At 43.3% G+C, this 19,688-nt stretch overlaps 1 protein-coding gene across 11 annotated transcripts in view; it reads right to left on the reverse strand.

Moving 5' to 3' along the window:
- Ect2l (epithelial cell transforming 2 like) overlaps positions 1-19,688 on the reverse strand; it is an 88,621-nt gene that overhangs the window by 59,122 nt on the left and 9,811 nt on the right. For 9 of the 11 annotated variants that reach the window (XR_001234967.1, XM_013516622.1, XM_013516618.1 and 6 more), the window contains exons 2-3: positions 14,504-14,637; positions 13,288-13,400 (exon numbers count right to left, since the gene is read on the reverse strand). Coding sequence is in view for 9 of the 11 variants with exons in the window: in XM_013516622.1 (XP_013372076.1) it covers positions 13,288-13,400; positions 14,504-14,605 (215 nt within the window). In the remaining 2 variants the exon portion in view is untranslated. Of the gene's footprint in view, positions 1-13,287; positions 13,401-14,503; positions 14,638-15,561; positions 15,715-19,688 lie in introns of those variants that run through there. The other 2 variants (XM_013516621.1, XM_013516625.1) reach the window with 2 other exon arrangements.

A 19,688-nucleotide genomic window follows, 5' to 3' on the forward strand; every position in this document is an offset into this window, starting at 1 on the left:
TGCATAGTCAATTAGGAATTATTTTTAACAGAGGAATTTGAGTATGCACTCCTAAATGGGATATAGTTTAGAAACAAAAAGAACTGAAAAAGAACGACTTAACAAATTTGAGTAACTACCTCATGAGGAGTCTTGATAGTTTTGTTATTCTTGGAAGGTTGTGTCTGTATTATAGAAAATGAGTAATTATGTTGGTGTCGCTGGGAACCAAGGCTTTCTGTGTGAGACAGAGGAGATACAGCTACAGTATGAAAAAGGTGAAGCCCTGTCAGTTTGAATTTGGACTCATGATATAGGGTATTTTTTTTTTAAGTTTTCTAGTTCTGCCTGTAAAAATTCTTAGAAACAGTGTGAGAACCTAGACAGTTCTGTGAGCACTGTAACAACACCTAGCTCCAAGTACCCCTCCCACCAAAAGGTACCAGGGCTCCTTGGGAAAATGTTCATCCCAGGTCTGAGGCAGGGAAAGGATAAGACATGCCTGGGACATCCTGACACTCCAGAAAGAAAAGAAACTATCGGAAATTAATTACTCCAATATATCAGGAGAACTTAAGCGTTACTTGAAGAGGCTCCACAGAGCAATCATAGGACAATCTGAACCCCAATAAGAAAACTACTAAATGGATTGAGTCATATAAAATGCTTAAATTCATAATAAAAATATTTAAATTCATAATACTACAAAGAACTCAAGGATCAATTGTGAAGAATGATAGAAAGCTAAATTATTGTTTAGAAGGTTGATCAGCAGTATCAACATTTCCTTTCCTGTATGAATAATGCCTCTGAAAATCGCTCCTCTGCCTTTTGGCTAAGACCAGGTGTGGATAATATCTCAGAGATGAGTAAATCAATGAAGGCAGGGCGTTTGTTTTTAGAGAAGTATTCCGATTAGTAATTGGGGTAATGGACCATCACAGGAATCACCAAGAAATCACAGCTTCGGAAGAAGGAAACATAACACTACCTACAAATATGCTCATAAAAAAGTCACATCTGACCCTGATCAGGCCCAAACTACCAATTTTCAGGAAATGGGAGACAGAAGAGTACAACCAGCAAAATGCAGACAGTGGGGAACTAAAGGGACAAAGAAAAAAAAATGAGGAAAGGGGACCTAGGAAGCTAAAGACATTTACAAGGCATATGACTCACTTGCAGCATAGGAGCCTTTTTGAGCCCTGACTTGAGAACATTACTATTATTATTTATTTTTTGGTACCAGGAATCAAACTCAGGACCTTCCACTTGCCAGGCAGGCGCTTGTACCGCTGAGCTATATCCCCAGCACTGAGCAAACTATTTTTAAAGTAGGAATTTATGAGATCACTGAGGAAATCTGAACACTGACTAGACATATTTGATGATATTAAGGAATATTAGTTAATAATGGAATCATGAGGAAAATTTTAAAAATAGTCCTTTTAAAAAAGATATACTAGAATATTAATATGCGAAGGTACACATTTTGAGTTTGCATTAAAATAATCTATTATACATAGAAATTGGAACTTTGGGAGAAATTGATGAAATAATATGAACCCAGGAATGCTCCCTGTTAAAATGACTGTTGGCTATACGAGAGTTTATATTGTTTGCGTAGTTTGGATTAAGCTTGAAAATAAAGTTGAAAGGTAATTTATTATAGGAAAGGCTCTACCCAGTAACTCTATGGCATAAAGATGAGATGAAAAAGTTGGGTCGATCAAAGGCTCAGGTTTGGGGGAGAATGTGACCAAAGCGATGAAAGTCTTACACGCAGGAGTTGAAGGAACTAGAACATGAACTACTGAAACCATGACCTCTAAGCGGGGTAATCAGCAGTTACTGGGAAAAAAACACAGGAGCAAATGGAATGGAAACACCAGTGAGTCAAACAGCAGTCCAGGTGGGGATGGCTGGCCAGGCCCCTTAGAAGAGGAGGGGCTGCTTCGATCAGTGGCTTTGGATATGGTAATTACAGTGGGTGTCAAAGGCTGCCAAAAGGTGGAGTAGAAATTCTTCAGGGGTGAGAAGATCTCCCGCGTATGCAGGATGTGAAGTAGGTTTTCCACATGAATGCCAGTGTCACACGGAACAATGACTGGGGCAGGAATTAAAGAGATTGAAGAGCCATATGCTAATGTCTTTAGAGAATGAGACAGCAAAGTGGGTGGTTTGGGGAAGGAATAACATTTGATTGAGTAGTTTTAAAAGAAAGACTGTAAATAACTTACATAATCAGATCTGCACATAGTAATGTGATGCATGTAAGTATAAGAAGTTGTTAAAAAAAAAGATTTAAGCATTAACTGTTCCTTTCAATAAACCAATAGACATCAGCAGTTCAATTATACCAAGTATCTTTGTTTGTATAGATATATTTTTTCTCTTCCTTCTTTCTTTTCTCCTTTCCCTCATCCCAGTTGTTCCTTCCCTTTGAGCAATTTGTTTCCCTTCCACAGTATGTATTGTACCTTCCAGGTTTTATTTGCTCTTTCAGGTTCTTAGACTAGGGAGACAATATGATGTTTACCATGTAGGTCTGATTTATTTCACTTACGAGTATGGTCTCTAGTTGCATCCATTTACCTTTAAAAGCCTCAAGTTTACCTCTTTTATAGTGAGTAATACTTCATTGTATAAAAATACCACATCTTTTTTATCCATTCCTCAGTTGATGGGCCTTTGGGTTGCTTCCAAGATTTAGCTATGACAAATTGTGCTGCTATAAACATGGGTGCACATATATCCCTGTGGTATGATGTTTTCACTTCTTCTGGAAAAATACCCAGAAGGGGAATAGCAGGGTTGAATGGAACCTCTAATCCTACCTAGTGTTCTGAGGAATCTCCACACTGATTTCTACAGTGGCTATACCAGTCTATACTCCCACCAACAGTGGAGTAGGGTTCCTTTCTCCCCACAGCCCCTCCAGTATTTGTTATTGGTTGACTTCTTGATGAAGGCCATTTTTTCTGGGATGAGATGAAATCTCAATGTTGTTTTGATTTGCATTTCTCGAATGATCAATGATGTTGAACATTTTCTCATATATTTATTTACCAATTTGTATTTCTCCATATGAGAAGTGTGTATTCATCTCAGATGCCCATTTTTTGATTGGGTCTTTGAATATTTGGGGGCTTGATTTTTTTAAATTCTTTATATGTTCTAGATAGAAGTCCTCTGTCTGAGAGATAGTTGGCTAAATTTTTTTCCCAATTTGTGGATTTTCTTTTTACTCTGTTGGTGATTTCTTTTGATGTGCAAAAATTTTTCATTAAGATGAGAACCCAGTTGTTGATGTTTTGAAGTATTTCCTGTGCAATTTGGTTTTTGTTCATGAACTCTCTGCCTACCCCTATTTCTTCAAGATTTCTACCTGCTTTCTCCTCCAGTAGATTTAGTGTTTCTGTTTTACTATTTAGATCTTTGATCCATTTTTACTTTAGCTAAGTGCATGGTGATAGATATGGGTCTAGTTTTAGTCTTCAGCATGTAGAAAGCCAGTTTTTCCAGCACCATTTATTAAAGAGGCTATCTTCCTTCCAGTGAACAAGCTTGGTCCCTTTCTCAAAGATAAGGTGGCTGAGTGAGTTCGTAGTTGTGTCTGCATTTTCTAATCTGTTCCATTGATCCTCAGGTCTTTTTTTTTTTTTTCCAGTACCAGGCTGATTTTATCACAGTAGCTTTGTAATATAATTTCAAATCAGGGATTGTGATGCCTCCTGTCTTTCCTTTGTTGTTCAATATTGCTTTTGCATGCTTATATCTGGTAATCTGAACAAGTAATTTGAAGACAATAACATGCAATATAACAACCATTGTTGAATTCCTACCATCTGGATAAGATGAAACTCCTGAAACTCTGTATCATTTCTAATGTCTTTTTATTATCATTTTTTAATTTTCTTTAATTTTTTGATCAATCTTGCATTCTTACATCTGGTAATCTGAGCAACGTCATTGAAGATAACAATATGTAATATAACAACCATTGTTAATTTCCTATCTTCTTGTTTTGAAATTCTGTATCATTTTTATTGTTTTTGTGTTGTTTTGTTTTTATGTTTGTTGTTGTTATTTTGTTTTCTTTTCTCTTTAACATGAGAAAAAAAAGAAGTTGGAAGACTGTGTCCTGGTGATCAGATTATTGGTGATTGGTATTTTCCTTTTTTGCTTATCCACATTTCCTAGCATATCTACAAAGTTTGATATTAAAAACTGACTAGGCAGGCTAGGAGTATGGCTCAGTAGAGAGTCTCTGTAGCATGCCCAAGGCCCTGGGTTTGAAGCCCAGCACTGGAATGAAACAGAGAGGGAGGAGACTGACTGGGCAGAGAAGGTCTAACTTCTTGCACGTTTTCCTGTCCAGGTGGAAAACTCACCCCCAAGTCTTGCTTGTCTAACTCCTATGCATCCTTCAGACTCCAGCACAAATGTCACATGTGCAAGGACTCCTTCCCTGATCCTCTGGACTAGGTGCCCCCCGTTCCTCCTTGTCACCTAACACAGATCCCTCCATCTCTCCCTCTGCACCCATCAGCACAGCACCTTCTCCTGTGACTCAGACTCCTGCGTCTCTCTTAGAAGGACCCCATGTCTCACTGTGCATATGCAGATAATCTAAAGTAATCTCCCCACCTCAAGAGCTTACCCTCACTCACATCTGCAAAGACCCCTTGCCATGGACAGTGATGTCCACAGGTTCCAGAGGTTGGGTCAGGGCCATACTGAGGCCCCTGGTCCAGCTACCACACTGCTCTAACTTCTGGGATATGGGAAACACCCTAAAAGTGCTACTTTTTACATCAAACATCCAGTGAGATGCGTGAATATCCCCATTTTTTTTATTTTAAGATAAGTTTTATAAACTGTAATGGGCAAGAATTTTCGTGCGCTGTTCGCTGATAAATCTCATGACCCAGAAGCGATCTTGTGCGTAGTAGGCACTCAGTCAATATTTGCTGAATGCTAAATGAAGAAACTTTAACATTTACTACCCCTCATTTATATAACCCTCTTTAGGCACCTTACTTTCTATTTGGGAACCCACGTGGCTCCATCCCTAGCTCTAAAAAGCACACGAGGAATGTGAACTCATGTGGGTCAATCTCCCAACCACCACAGTAGACCAGAAAGTGGCATGGACCTAAATCAGCCAATCAGAGTGAAAGCCAAACAAAGAAAATCTCCTCCCTCCTCCTGGATGCATCTGAGGAGACCTAAAGATGAAACCATGATTGCTGGAGGCAGAAGAGAGAGAGAGAGCGAAAATGAAACAAAGGGTTGATTCTGCTATTGACCATTGAAATAAGCTTCAGTTACAGCCAGATCTTTCTCTGGATTTTTCAATTACGTGGGAGAGAAATGTTTCCATAATTGTTTGTGCCAATGTTAGGGCCAGCTAGAGTAAAACACATTCTAACACCACTAAGTAGCATCACGGGTGAGGTGGAAGAGGCACGCCCAGGGCCTGCACCAATACTTTCCATTGCACTGAGAAGGGAAGGAATGGGGCCGCCCATGTAGTCAGTGATCCTGTGTCCCAGGAGGAGTAGCATCAAGCCGGGGAGAAGCCCAGCACCTTCGGATTGGTCACACCTGGGTGCCACCTCTGGCTGCGAACCTCGTAACCTGGGGCACTTGATGAAAAGAACCTCTCCCACCCCATCCAGATGTGTTGAACCAAAATCCCTACCATGGCAGCGCTGAGTGATTCTGACGGCCACACCTCTTCCATACCGGAGACCTTGACTTCCCAGGGGCAGAAGGAAGAGGAGCAAAGCAGAGCTTGATGCTGATGCTGATGTTAAGGCTAAAGCACTGAGTCTATGTGTGGTAGGCTGAGGAGTACTTGCAAGGCCCTTTCCATTTATTGTAGAGCCACAAGTTAACGAAGTGTTTGGACCCTGCGTGAGGGTCTGAAGGGCTCCCCACCCCTGTTGGTTTGCTGACTGCTTTTTGTTTTCCTTCCTGGTTCACAGCTACATTCTGGAGAGCTGAGATGGCCAGAGAAGTGACTACTCAGTGAATGCTCTTTGGGGTCACTTTTATACCTACTTATCTTTCTTCCCCTTTTCTCAAATAGTAGGGAAAATCTGGGCTGCTTCAGAGTTATTAAATTTAAGGACTCAGTGTATCATCTATGCCAAAGATTCTCCATATTTTTACTTTCTCATCCTCGAGCTGTGGTCCTTGCTTGTCTCCTGAGATGGTTTCTAAACAGTTGACTGCTGGGAGCACCGACCCTCACAACAGAGACCAGCAGATAGCCTGGTGGGAGAGGCCATGGCCCTCAGAGGTCTCTTGAATGTCCCTTTAAAGTTGAAGCACTCTCCAGAAGCTCACTAGCAGCCACTCCTGAGGTCTCCTTGGCAACAAGACACCCACAGGGACTCAGTTATCAAGATGAATTCAGCCCCATGCAGAGTGACCCTGGAAGGCCAGGGTGACCAGCCACACCTGAGGCAGGTAATACCTGAGGAGCAAAGAGGGAGGAGAGGAATGTGGGAAGGCTGGCGTGGACTGGTGATGAACCTTATTCCCGCCTCTTTCCTGTGGAGCCCTTGCTGATCCCAGTCCTGCCCCCTTTAAACTGGAGCTGCTGCCGGGGTGGGGTGAGGCGGAGGTGTTGTCTGTTAAAGTGGTTTTAGTATCTGGTGGTGAAACTCCTATTTTTAATTTCTGGTAGCCATTCTTGTCCGTTTTCCTTTCCAGATTAGCTTTATTTGTTTCGTTTGGGTTTGGTTTGGGATTTTCTTTTTTTATTTTTTGAGACAGTGTCACTGTGACCTTGAACTGGTGGTTCTCCTATTTCATCCTCCTGAGTGCTGCAATTGCAGATGTGTACCATCACATCTGGCTCAGATTAGCTTTAGAATCAGTTTTTCAAAGTTCATAAGAAAATCCTATTTGAGGCTCTATACCTGGATGGAACTGAACTTGAAGATCAATTTGGAAAGGACTGACATCTCTAGACAAGCCACACCTATCTATCTAGGGTTTGGTTTTATTTGTTACAGTCCTGGGGATTGAACTCAGGGTCCTCACATTGAACTAAATCCCTAGACCTTTTTTCATTTTTTAATTTTGAGATAGACTTGCTAAATTGGCTGGTTTGGGCTGAATTTACCATCCTCTTTCCTCAGTCTCCCAGAGTGCTGGGATTATAAGCATGTACCACCATGCCCGGCTTTTTACAAATTGAGAATTTCCTTCATGTGGGTCTTGCACTTATGTTTTTAACTTTATGCCATTTGCAGAGGGGAAGCAGAGCCGAGAGAAAGGACAACGGCTGGCAACATTTAATTCTAAGGGTCTAGCCCAGCCTGGAGCCAGACAAGCCAATCACAAGTCAGTAAATTCCCATGTCTTCTTAAGATGGTTGGAATGCTTCTTAAGCATTCCATTTGGGTCTCTTTCCTACTTGAAAAAATTCTGATCATGAATTCACAAAAATACCTAGAGAGGGCAGAGAGGAAGCCCACAGCTGTCCTTGGAGGCACACCGCGGGCGCAGTGTGCCGTCAGCTCCCGACACTCACTGCGCCTGCTCAGGTCACACAGCAGCCACTTCCTGCTTCGGCTGTGGCCCCCCGGATGTTTCCTAAAAAGACTGCTGGACACAGAATAAAAGCAAGTGGTTTCCTAAAACCTTGTCTCACTCTTCCAGTGAATGCTCTGTGAATCTTATGTCTCCTTAAAAAACATTTGATACAGCAGGAAATAGCAGCCCTTGGAATTGTGTGGTATGATAACCTTGGGTCTTACTTCTAAGCATTTCCTTTGGGAATTGCTTTATAGTGATCTTAGTTAAATAATGAAAAAGTCTTGAATGTACCAAAGTATTAGTACTCTCTTGTATTCTAACACTTTTAATATTTTGAAAAATTCTTTCCTCCTAAAAATGAAATTTTTCTGATCATGTGTCTTTTTTGCCACTTTTGTAACTGAGAGTACTTTTGATATCTGCATTCATTCAGTAAGCATTTTCTGAGTGGCTACTATGCCCCTGAATTACTCAGAAGTGTTGGAGATACAACCAGGTACCGAAGTCCTTGTGCCCATGGAAGCTGCATTCCAGTGGAGTAAAGTATGTATCGTGCCCATTGGCACTAAGCTCTATAAAGAGACATTAGGCAGGCTAAAGAGAGAGCTGCACCACTTACAAAATAGGAAGTGAGAATGTCAGGTACAAGGACATTGCCCAGTGTGGGTCAGTGACCATCCCTTGGCCCACTGTGATTCGGCCCCACTCTGCTCAACAGAAGAGCTTTCAGCGTTTGGTTTCTTTTTTCCTTTGAAATTAAGAATTTTCCTTTTTAGATAGATAATAGGAAACAGGCAGATGGATCTTCTGCAAATGGGAACGGGACCAAGAGATGGAAGGAGGGGAGGAATGGAGGTGCGTTACACACACGCACCAGCGCCCCATGGTGAATGTAAGCGTTATTACTGCAAACGTGTGCGAATAAAAATTAAAATTAAAGAAAGAATTTTCCTTTTTAGCTTGATTCACCCCTTAAACCACCCCAAAAGGAATGCACATATTGTATGTATTTGCCCATCACCGACTGAACGGTGCGGAAGGAAAGAGTGTGTCCAGAGTGCTGAGCCGAGGAAAAGGAGCTGAGTTCAAATGACGCAGACTTTCCTTGCGTATTTACAAAACAGTTGTTTAGATATAAGCTGTCAGGGTTTGTATCTTTTGTAAAATGGCCAGATTGGAACGTGATTGGATTATGGGGCCTGCATTCTCAAACTGAGCAGATAGATGCGCGTGTGCTTGCGTGCGTTTGTGCCTGCGTGCGTGTGTGTCGGGAGAGCGGAGTCACCAGCAGCCCCCAAGGAGTGAGTTCATGTCGTTTGTCCCCACTGGAGCAGCCTGGAATTGGCGATGAAAGCCAGAAAAGTGTAGGCCCCTGCAGCAGCTGTGGGAAGAGGGCTGTGGACGGAGGCGTGGGGTGGGTTTCTCTCCTAATGCTTGTTGTTAGGAGCTGGAGCCTGGTTGAAAGTGAGTCTCTTGGTGGGCAGGACGTGGAAGGCTCCATCTCCCCGCCCTGCCCCACTCCTCTCTGCTCCCTCTGCTTCCGGGTCACATGACGCCAGCAGTTCTCTTGGGCTGGGCCCCTCTGTCGCCATTTCTGCGTTTAAGCCTGTCAAACATGGACTGAAACTTACTATGAGCCAAAGTCAAACTCTCCTCCCTTAAGTTTCGGGACTCAGATGTTTTGTCCCAGTGACAATAAAGTGACAAAAACACAAGCGTTCTGTTTACCTTTGAATACTGCCCTTCCCTGTCAAAGACACTCCACCTGACCAAACTTCAGCTAAGCTTCTGAGCCTTCCCGCTAGGCCTGTCTGTATACTTCCTTGTCAAATCCAGTTTTAGCAAAGAGCACTGCCAAGTCATTTTGTCACGGACCCCGTACCCTCTGATATCTGACCTCGTATCAGATCTCATTCCTCATCCCTCACCAGCCTCCAGGGGATGTGTAATTACCCTGGTCTGGCTCCAGCAAGAATCCTGCCCGGTTGCTTTAGACAGAACCTCACTTTGCTCCCGGTACTTCCTCTTAATAATTTTCCATCCACTGACACACACACTCCTCTGTTCCTTGGCTATAAATTTCTTTTTCGATACTTTTTTTTTGGCCACAGATGTCTACATGAAGAGCAAGTGAGTTGCCCTGTGTGTGCCACACACAACACAAGCCCTTCTATTGTGTTGAGCGAGACTTGAGCACCATAGCTCCACCCTAAGGCAAATCCCCAGGCAGTGGGCCCTGTCCCTGTCTCCACTACACAGCCTGCCTCTCTGTGCTGTCACAAGCTATCACTTGATGATGTTTTTCTTCAACATCCTCCCCACCTCCACACAGAAACAGGTTCCTTTCACATGGACTTGCTGTAATTCAGCAATGCAGCTGCAGGGTGCTAGGAATTAAGCTAGTTAGGTACTGTGCCTCTGAAGAGCGACACCTCAGATTTCCTCAGCAGAAGACAGCTGAGGGGTCTTCTCAGCCGCCCTTCTGGGGCTGTGGGAAGTGGGCTGAGTGGATAGAGGTGTGGGGTGGGTTTCTCTCTTCAGTATACCTTGGTCACTACACTTTTCTGGCTTTCATCACCAATTCCAGGCTGCTCCAGTGGAGGCAAAGGATATGAACTCAGTCCTTGGGGACTGCGCATGATTCCTCTCTCCCGACACCGCAGGCACACACAGGCGCACATCCATCTGCTCAGCCTGGGAATGCAGCTGCGTGAATGTTGCCCCTTCAAGAAGACTACAGGTTTCAACAGCTCCCACTCTGGAACGCAAGGTCTTTGTAGACAGCACCTGGGCTGCTGAGCAGAAGCAATTTAAAACCGGTCCCACCAGTGCGGCAAGAAGCTGGACTGAAACTCCTCATGGGTTTTGCCGAGTGTGACAGAAACAAACAGCCCAGTTTCCTTTAAGAAGGCACAGAAAAGGTCAGTCCGGTCAACTGGCAGCGGGAAAGTGCCAATAGGAACCTTTACTGTGTTGACCGAGCATCACGCACTGGAGAGAGGGCCACAATGGAGGCAGTAGACAGCTGTGGGTCATGGACGGCATCCCAGGACAGGTGGCATTTAAGTTGCCAGGGTGGCTCCAGAAGCTGAACCTTTGAAAACTCGTCTGTCTACAGCCATACCACCTTAAATGCATCTGATCGCAACTGAAAAATGTCTTAGCTATCACAAAATGCCATTTAAGGTCATCTTAAAACTCAACTGAACTTTGAGGATGGACAAAGCCCCGAAAGCAGCACCCGGTTACTACACTCACTGTTGGCCTTGGGCCACCAGAAATCTCCCAAACTGACCCAAGGTCAATTATGGAATATTTACTAGGACAGTAAAAAGCACTTAGATATTTAATATATCTTAGAGATTAAGAAGAAATTTCTAAGAAAACTGGGATGACATCTTTCCCACAAATATTAAAATACCATGTTTATAAATCCAACTATCTAAACTAAAACAAAAATATTTGCAAATTTTAAAGCAATGGTCACTATACTATGAAAAAAAAAGTTGAACAAAAAAATGCATACAGATGTATGTTTCAGGCCTTCAAGCGATGCTTATTTCTTCCATTTATTAAGTTTATTCACAGTTACAGGGAAGAAAGACTACAGGGATAAGTAGGAGGCTGAAGGAGAGGATAAGAAGTGTAAAAAGACAACTCAGACTTTGGGGAATGAACGATTGATACTCAACAACAAAAACCACCAAGTAAGACCACACAACGGCAGCTGCGCAGAACTCTGAATCACACACTTCTGTCTGTGGAAACGCAGCTGCTATCAACCAAAACAAAAGCAATTTCACTGAGCAGGTTAGTTCCACATTCTTGTCCGACAGAAAGAAGAATTCAGGTACCAGACACAGGATGTAATTTCCAGTGACAAACTGTCAGGCCTAATGTTAAGCTGCCTCAAAATATACGCGCGATCTCTAATGACCTCCGGTGGTTACAACTGAGATTGCTTTGTGACTCACGAAATGAACCTGGTGCACACAGTGATTATGGATACGGGCTTTGGTCTGTTGTTTTCTTATCTTGAAAGCTGCGAGACTGGAGTAAAAGAAACACAGCAAATGACTCTCATAAAATGTCCCTTCCTCCTGACTAGCAGCTGTGAACTGAAGGGCCTGCCGCGCTGTAAGATGTCTTTGCAGCCAGGAAGCTATCTGTCTCCTTGTGCTTCCTCCGGGAAAGTCAGTTCACACCTGCTTTGCACCCACAGATAGAAGAGGCAGCGGGCAGCGGAGAAGCAGAGAAGAAGTGGCTGATCCGATGAGAGTAGAATGAGTAGGATGCAGGTTGCAAATGAAAGCGAACTGGATCATGCGCAATTCTCAGATCCCTTTTGGTAGCTGCCCAGGAAATCCAAAGGCTAAGCCTCTCCCTCTCCATGGGTTATAGTGAAACCAGCTAACACCAAATGATGTCGTAGGTGCTCACTAAACAAGCATTAGTGAATAAGCCCAAATACCTTCCTAGAGTGCCTTCCTCAGCCTGGATGAAGTCCCAGCTCTCTGGCCTCTGGGTGACAGAGTCATTGGATTGAGGAAGGACAAAGCTCCAAAAGCAGCATCCTGGTACTACACTCATTGTTGGCCTCAGACCACCAGAAATCCCCCAGACTGACCCAACGTCATGTAATCGGGGACGAAGCCCAGGAAACCAACCTTACGGGGCCGGCTACAGGCCCAGTTGGATTCTCCGGTCAAGTCCAGACACCCTGAAGGGCTCTCTGAAACACTGCAGTCACTCCAGACATCTTGAATACCCCTAATTTCATGCGCAAGAGAGTCTGCTCTAACTTTTAGATGGCTCGGTAACAAGCCACTGGTTGCTCTGATAATAACTGATGTCTGATATTTGCTTTGCTGATTAGCGAATCATTTGATAGTAACTGAGGCATTGTGACCTTTCCAATCTAGAGTGAGCTAAGGACTCCCAGAGTATTAATTCCTGATCAGAACATGAGTTACCCCTGGATATGATTCCAATAACAAATGTTACACAATCTATGCTGAAGTATTTTCAAGTAAATTACAGACACACCACAAGGGAAGGAGAAAAATGTGGGCAGGGACCCCCTGGCAGGCGCAGGCGGCTGCTGAGTCTCAGCATACCCTCCCTAGAGGTAGCTGCTGTTGTCACTTCTCAGATATTTCTCAGACCCATCCACTCATTTAGCAATCATTTACACAGTGTCTACTCATATGCCAGCTACCCATTTGGAATACATCATCTGTCTGATTTCCAAGGGGAATTTAATACGCCAAGGAAATGTTAAAAATTCACTGGGTGAAGCCAGAGACGTTTCTTCAAACACACAGCAGCCTCACCATGTTGTGAAGATGTTCACTCCCACCCCAGGCTCCCTTGCAATGTCAAGGAGAAGCCAGGCAGCAGAAAACTCTGGAGAAAATCTCACCCAATCTTGTCCTTTTTTTCACTAATTTGATAACACATCCTGAACCCCTGTTATATACCACACTGGAGCTTCCTGTTATATACCATACTAATGCTTGAAATATGTTGCCGAATGAAATGGCATGATTCTGAAGAAGAAAAAAAAAGGAAGGCAGGCACTAGGTGAATCTACATACAAACCCTAAAATATTAGTTGCTTTATTTTTTTCTAGGGAAGGAAGGCAGGGAGGGAGGAAGGAGGGAAGGAGAGACCTTTAAAGGCTATATAACATTTTACTACGTTTTGTTTTCTTTAAGAATCAATGATAATTACAAGAGGCAACAATTTACCTTAATTGTGCTTTAGTGCATCGTAGAAAAATTGTGAATAAGAATTCTTGGCGCTGCTTGTTGGTCCAGAGGTCAAACCAATGACTTATAAGAGCAACCCTTTCCTGAAAGAGCTGGAAGTGGGGGGAAATGAGATTTTGCAGTACAGTTCCACAGATTCTCAGTTGCTAAGCAATCTTTAGACAATCCACGAACAACTGCCCAGTTAATATTTGCACAGCACATGCCAGTTCTCAGAGCGGTCTCGCGTATGTTCGGGGGCTCTCCTTTCACCTCGAACTGTTTGTATCCAGGGCTGCAGACAGTTCGCGGCCTGTCAGGTGGGCTGGTGGAAGGGCCGGGGATGTAATTACAGAGGGGCCCAGGAAGGCCTTGGCGGAACAAAGAGGTAATCATTCCTGGCTCGTGTTTCTACCTAGGCTAAGGTTGCCTAGGGAAACAGATTCCATACGTTTTGTATTGAAAACACATACAGGCTACACGCATTTAATTGTGGACACAGGACCACTTGACGTAGGTCTGACTTCACTAACCCACAGCCCTGGATCCTCAGGACACCCACCTGAAAGTTAATAATACTGCAAAATGCCACTGTCAGGGGTGTCTCTGGGAAAGACAGACATCAGGCACCAGCATCCCCTAAACAAATCGCTGTCTTCAGTGGAGGTCAGACTTTGCCCTTGTGGGCCCCTTCCCTTGGGAAGGAAGCTAAAGCTGTGTGAGCTCTTTGGATCCACTTTGCCTTCTCCACCAGCACCTGGCAGAGCTGCCCCACACCAGTCACTGCTTCTTCCTGAAATACCTTCAAGGGGAGCGGGCGTCCCCAGGCGACATGGAACCACACGGTGGGCACGGGAGGGAAGAGAGGATTGCGGAAACACAGAGAAACTTTGATGAACACCCCCACCCCCATCGCCCGAAGCAGGTTCCTCCCTTCTTCCCCCATGACGGCAAGCCATGTGTGTCCTCGACCTCTCCATCGTGTCCCCAGAGCTACAGGCTGAGTGGGAAGGCAGAGGTGGAGTCCCGGGGAGGGTAGGAGCTAGGGGTAGGGTGACAAGAGACTGTCTTTGGTTAGATGAAGCTAGCTTTTATTTAAAACCTACATTCTTTAGAGGATTTTTCTTTCAAAAATATGACAACACTAGACTCAATATATCACAGTAAAATTAACTGTATTAGCCAAACTTGTTTTATTGCAGAGTACGTAACTCACCTGTCTGTTTAATGACGTGTTGCTAAAAGGTGTCCAGGCGCTGAATCTTGTGCGGCAGCTCTCCATTTCCAGGATTTCGCGTGAAGAATTCCCACCTGACATCTCAGCAAATAATTTTCTTCCACTTCTAGGAACTACAGGTTCATTTTAATAGACATATAATTAAGATCACTTAGAAACACTTACTATATTAATGTCTCTATAGGAATGATGGAATTGCAGTAATTCATTTATGCATACATTATAGATATATACATAGAGTTACAATATATGATGAACTGTACAAATGTACACTCTATGAACTTCAATTCATTGCAGTTAATATTTATCTAACTTGCATCCAAACTGGATTAACGACAGTCGTTTTTCACTTTACTGGGAAAATGGAAAGTTAGTCACTATGCTTCAGGAAATACTATCAGTGACTCAGAAATTGTCATAATCCTGGTTTTGGTTTTTCGTTGTTGTGCTGTGGTAATAGTGCTGGGGCTCAAACCCAGGGCCTTGCATATTCTAGACAAGTGCTCTACCACTGAGCTGCATCCCCAGCCCACGACATAACTTCATCTGCTAGGAGAAGCAAGAATTTGAAGTGTTCAGAGAGAGCACTCTGCCTGTCCATCTATTGAAGACAGAAGTCAAAGAAGATGTAGAAAATATTGGGCTAATGTATTAGTTATCTCCTGCTGCGTAACAAATTACTTCAAAATGTATCTCAAAGACGGTAAATATTATTATCTCAAAGTTTCTGAGGGGTCAAGAATCCAGGCACAGCCTAGTTTTGTGAGTTTTCCAGAACTGCCAAAACAAAATATCACAGACTGGGTGACTTATGCAACAGAAATTCATTTTCTCACAGTCTTGGATGCTGGAAGCTCAAGATCAAAGTTGTCGTCCATGCTGATGTGGTAGGGCTGCCTTCCTGGCTTGTGGATGGCCACCTTCTCGCTGTATCCTCGTGTGGCCTTTCTTCTATTTTTGGCATCTCTTCTTATTGTAAGCACATCAGTCCCGTCATATTAAGACCCTGCCCTGTGACCTCACTTAGCCTTTATTACCTTCTGATAGGCTCCACCTCCGAAAGCGATTTCATGGAGAACTGGGACTCAAACACATGAGTTTGCTGGTGAGGGGGGATACACTGCAGTCTGTAACAAAGTGGCACTCAGAAAATACTGCCAGGGCCAGGCACGGTGGTGCACACCTGTAATCTCAGCACTCAGGAAGCTGAGGCAGGAGGATCTTTTTGACTTCTAGACCAGCCTGAGCTACAAAGTGAGCTCAAGGCCAGCCTGAACTGCATAATGAGACCCTGTCTCAAAAAAATAAAAAAAAAAGTGAATGAGTTGTACCTTCTAACCTTGTAAGTCTCTTGAGTTTTGGCTATCTATACCTATATGTCATCTATATCTATCTTCCTTTCCTTCCTGCCTGCAAACCAGACACATATTATCTGAGGTCTTGTTTCCTGTAGCACCCTTGCAAATGCAATAAGTACTAATGACCTCAGTTTTAGAGCATTTATTTTCTACCTCTTGTATAAAGTACAAGTTTGCAAGTAGATATTATCCCCTTTACTCAAACCCAGATTACAAGTTTGCAGTTCTTTCCCCCTGTATAACGTGAGCTGCCATCTTTTCAGAGCCCCCAGTCACAATTTCATGCTGCCAGGCTAATGTTAGCGCCGCGTATTTTGGAGTGTGCTATTGTTACAGCAGCCTCTTATTCCTGGAACCAATTTCTGTATCTATTAAACATCTGGGAAAGAAATAACACTAATCTCACTCAAAATCTTCCAGAGAATAAGGAAAGTGGGAGTGATTCCTAAAGAGAACTTTGAGGCCAAATCCCAACAAGGACCTTACATGAAAAGAATATGAAAAGTTGGTGACCATAGAGATGTGAAAGTCCTCCCAAAATATTAGAACACCAAGCCCAGCAATATGTAAGAAAAGATAACAGCAATTTTAAATTACAAAATCGATGTACTTCTATCATGAACAAGGGAGAGCCAGGCAGGCGTGGTGCTGCATGCCTGCACTCCCAGCACTCAGATGGCTGAGGTAGGAAGATTACAGGTGTGGGCTTAGCCTGGGCTACATAGTGAGTTTAAAGCCAGCGTGAACTGGAGAGAGAGAACCTTGTCTCAAACAAAATAAAACCGAGAGAGAGACAGAGAGAGAGGGAGAAGGGGAGAGAGAGAGGATTTGTATAATAATTTCAGTAGAACCGGGTGTGGTGGCCCACGCCTGTAATCCCAGCACACGGGAGGCTGAGACAGGAGGATCATTGCGAGTCAAGGCCAGCCTGGGCTACAAAATGAGACCCTCTCTCAAAAAGACAAATAATAATAATAATAATAATAACAATAATAATAATTTCAGTGGATATGACATTCGATGATCTTCAATAGCCATTCATGACAAATTAACAAACCAAGACTGGAATGACTGTAAAGGAATGCCCTAATCCAAAAAAAGGCATGCACGAGAAACCTAAAGCAAACTTTAAACCATGTGGTAAAATGCGGACTCTTGGCCTGGGCGTGTAGCTCAGTGATATTGTCTGGTGTATGCAAGGTCCTGGGTTTAATCCCCAGGACTGGAAATAAACAAACAAATTAAAATATTTCTGCATTTGCTACTTATAACCTTTATTCAACATTGTTCTGGAGGTTCTTTCTGAGGTGAAAAACCAATAAAGTAAAATGTGTAATAATTTAAAAGGAACAAACAAAATTGTTGTTATTAATGACATAATTACATATGGAAAAGATTAAAGAATTCTAAGCCAAATTGCCATATTTAATAAATAAGTTTAGCAAGGTTGCTGCACTCAAAGTCAACATGCAAAAATCAATTATATATTGCCGGGTGTGGTGGTCCAAACCTGTAATTCCAGTGCTTGGGAGGCTGAGGCAGGAAGATCATTACAAGTTTGAGACCAGCCTGAGCTACAAAGTGAGCTCAAGGCCAGCCTGAACTGCATAGTGAGACCCTGTCCCAAAAGGGAAAAAAAAAAAATCAATTATATGTCTATGTACTACTTAATAAACATGTATTATAGAACAATCATTTGTAATAGCATTAAAAAAAGAGAGAGCCAAGTATTCCATATTGAATAGAAAAAATTTATCAACAAATTTTTAAGCTGGGGATATAGCTCAGTGGCACAGCACCTGCCTCGCAAGTGCGAGGTCCTAAGTTCTATTCCTGGTACCAAAAAAAGGAAAAATTTTAAAAGATCTAAGCAAGAATATACCCCTATGTAGATGTTAGTTCTCCCGAATTTATCTATTACTCAGGACAATTTCAGTAAAAACCTCAAAGTTACTCTGTGCCTGTGTGTGCGGGTGTGTGCGTTCGTGTGTGTGCATGTGTATGCATACATGTGTGTGTGTTTCACAATTATAAAATGTGTATAGAAGCTGGGCATGGTGGTGCACTCGGGAGGCTGAGGCAGGAGGATTACTGTGAGTTTGAGGCCAGCCTGGACTACTTAATTAATTCAACGCCAGCTTGAACTACATAGCAAGAACTTGTCTCAAAAAAAATGTGCATAGAAGTACAAAAGAATATCAAAGACCATTTCAAAAGGAACAAATAGGGCCTACTCTACCTGATATCAGGACTTTTTACTATAAAGTTAGTATAAATAAGAATGTGAGATATTGACACAAGCAAAGACAAATAAATCACTGAGATGAATAAACCAATGAAGCAGATCAATGAGACGAGAAACAGACTCATGTATGTATGGGCCAGTGACAGAGGTGGCTGTCAGGGACAGCCAGCAACACTGGAGCAGGACAGCTCACCCTTCAGCCCAGCCAACCTTCAGAATCAGAGGAAATAATGTGATTGTTGTCTCAGGTCAGTACATTTGGAGTGGTTTGTGATTTAGCAACAATGATAATAGAAAAATTAACTGGAAATAGGTTATTGCCGTAACTGAAAGCAGGTGGCCTCGTCACTGGGACTGGGAAGCACGTGGAAATTGAAAGGATGGGGACAGTGTGGTGTTGTCTAGCAGAGCAGTTACGTTGCTGTGACGGGAGAAGAAGAAGGGTGCCCTGCTTTGTGTAGCAGCAGGTAGCCGTCTGCATCACTGTGGATGATAGAAAATGTACCAGTGAATATACGGACCTGACTAGAAAGACTCCAAGCAGGACACAGAAAATGCCGATTGGCTTCTTTAGTCCCATAATGATAAAGTCCAATAAAAGAGACCTGAGCCAGCCTGAAAGTTCAGTTTGGGAGCACAATTTAGTGGGAATAAAGGACCATTCCCAAAGTGGGAACTGTAGGACAATCTGCAGTGTGTGAGGTGTCTCTATGTGCTAAATGCTCTCAGAGAGAAGATCAAGTGAAAGGCGTGGCTGTAAGACTCCTTGTTAAGGTCTTTGAAAGTTTTAAGACGATGCTTCATAGATGCTATTGTTTAGAAAATAAAAATTCCCAAGAATCTTAGCATCTTTGTTCCACTACACTTTGATCCCCAGCCCAAGACTGGGAAGAGCCTCTCTTGTAGAGACTTGTGGATTGAGCTTTTGTCTAATGGAACGGATTACAATTAAATACACACAAAGCCCACACGATCGTCAAGAGGGTTGTTCTGGTGCATGCATGATCAGCTTAAAATAAACAGGAAGGAAAGCTTGCAATAGTCTTTGCGCTGGGTGTCTGGGTGACAGACATCTTGTCACAAGCCCACAGGTCTCCATATCAAGAAGAGCTGTGGCCAAGGAGCCTCTGCTGTTGGACCTGATATGGATCACAGGGACTTCAGCCAGACCCCACAGTGGATGAGATTTTGTGTCTAAGGGTGCAGCAAATACATCTGTATGCTAAAGACTCATGAGGTAGCAGGGGGAGTGTGGTGCACGGTCTGCCAAGAGCGACTGCCGGCCGCCATCCCTAGCCACGCACACGCATGGTCCATCATGGCGGTGGAGTCATTCCTCTCACTCCCTTGAACCTGCACCAGCACTGCCCTGTTTTAACCAATAGGATGTCATGAAACAGAAGACAGGTGACTTCTGGGGGTAGCTTGAAGAAGACGTTCAGCTTCCAGTTTTGCACTCTTGCAAGCTGGCTGCTGTGTGAATATGCTTGGGCTAGAATACTGCAACCTGAGAGGCCGCGTGGAGAGGTGGAGGATGAACTTCTCCCGGCTGTTTCAGCTG

The sequence above is a fragment of the Chinchilla lanigera genome, unplaced genomic scaffold (genome assembly GCF_000276665.1).
Source record: "Chinchilla lanigera isolate Chin_1 unplaced genomic scaffold, ChiLan1.0 scaffold00035, whole genome shotgun sequence".
NCBI lineage: Eukaryota > Metazoa > Chordata > Mammalia > Rodentia > Chinchillidae > Chinchilla > Chinchilla lanigera.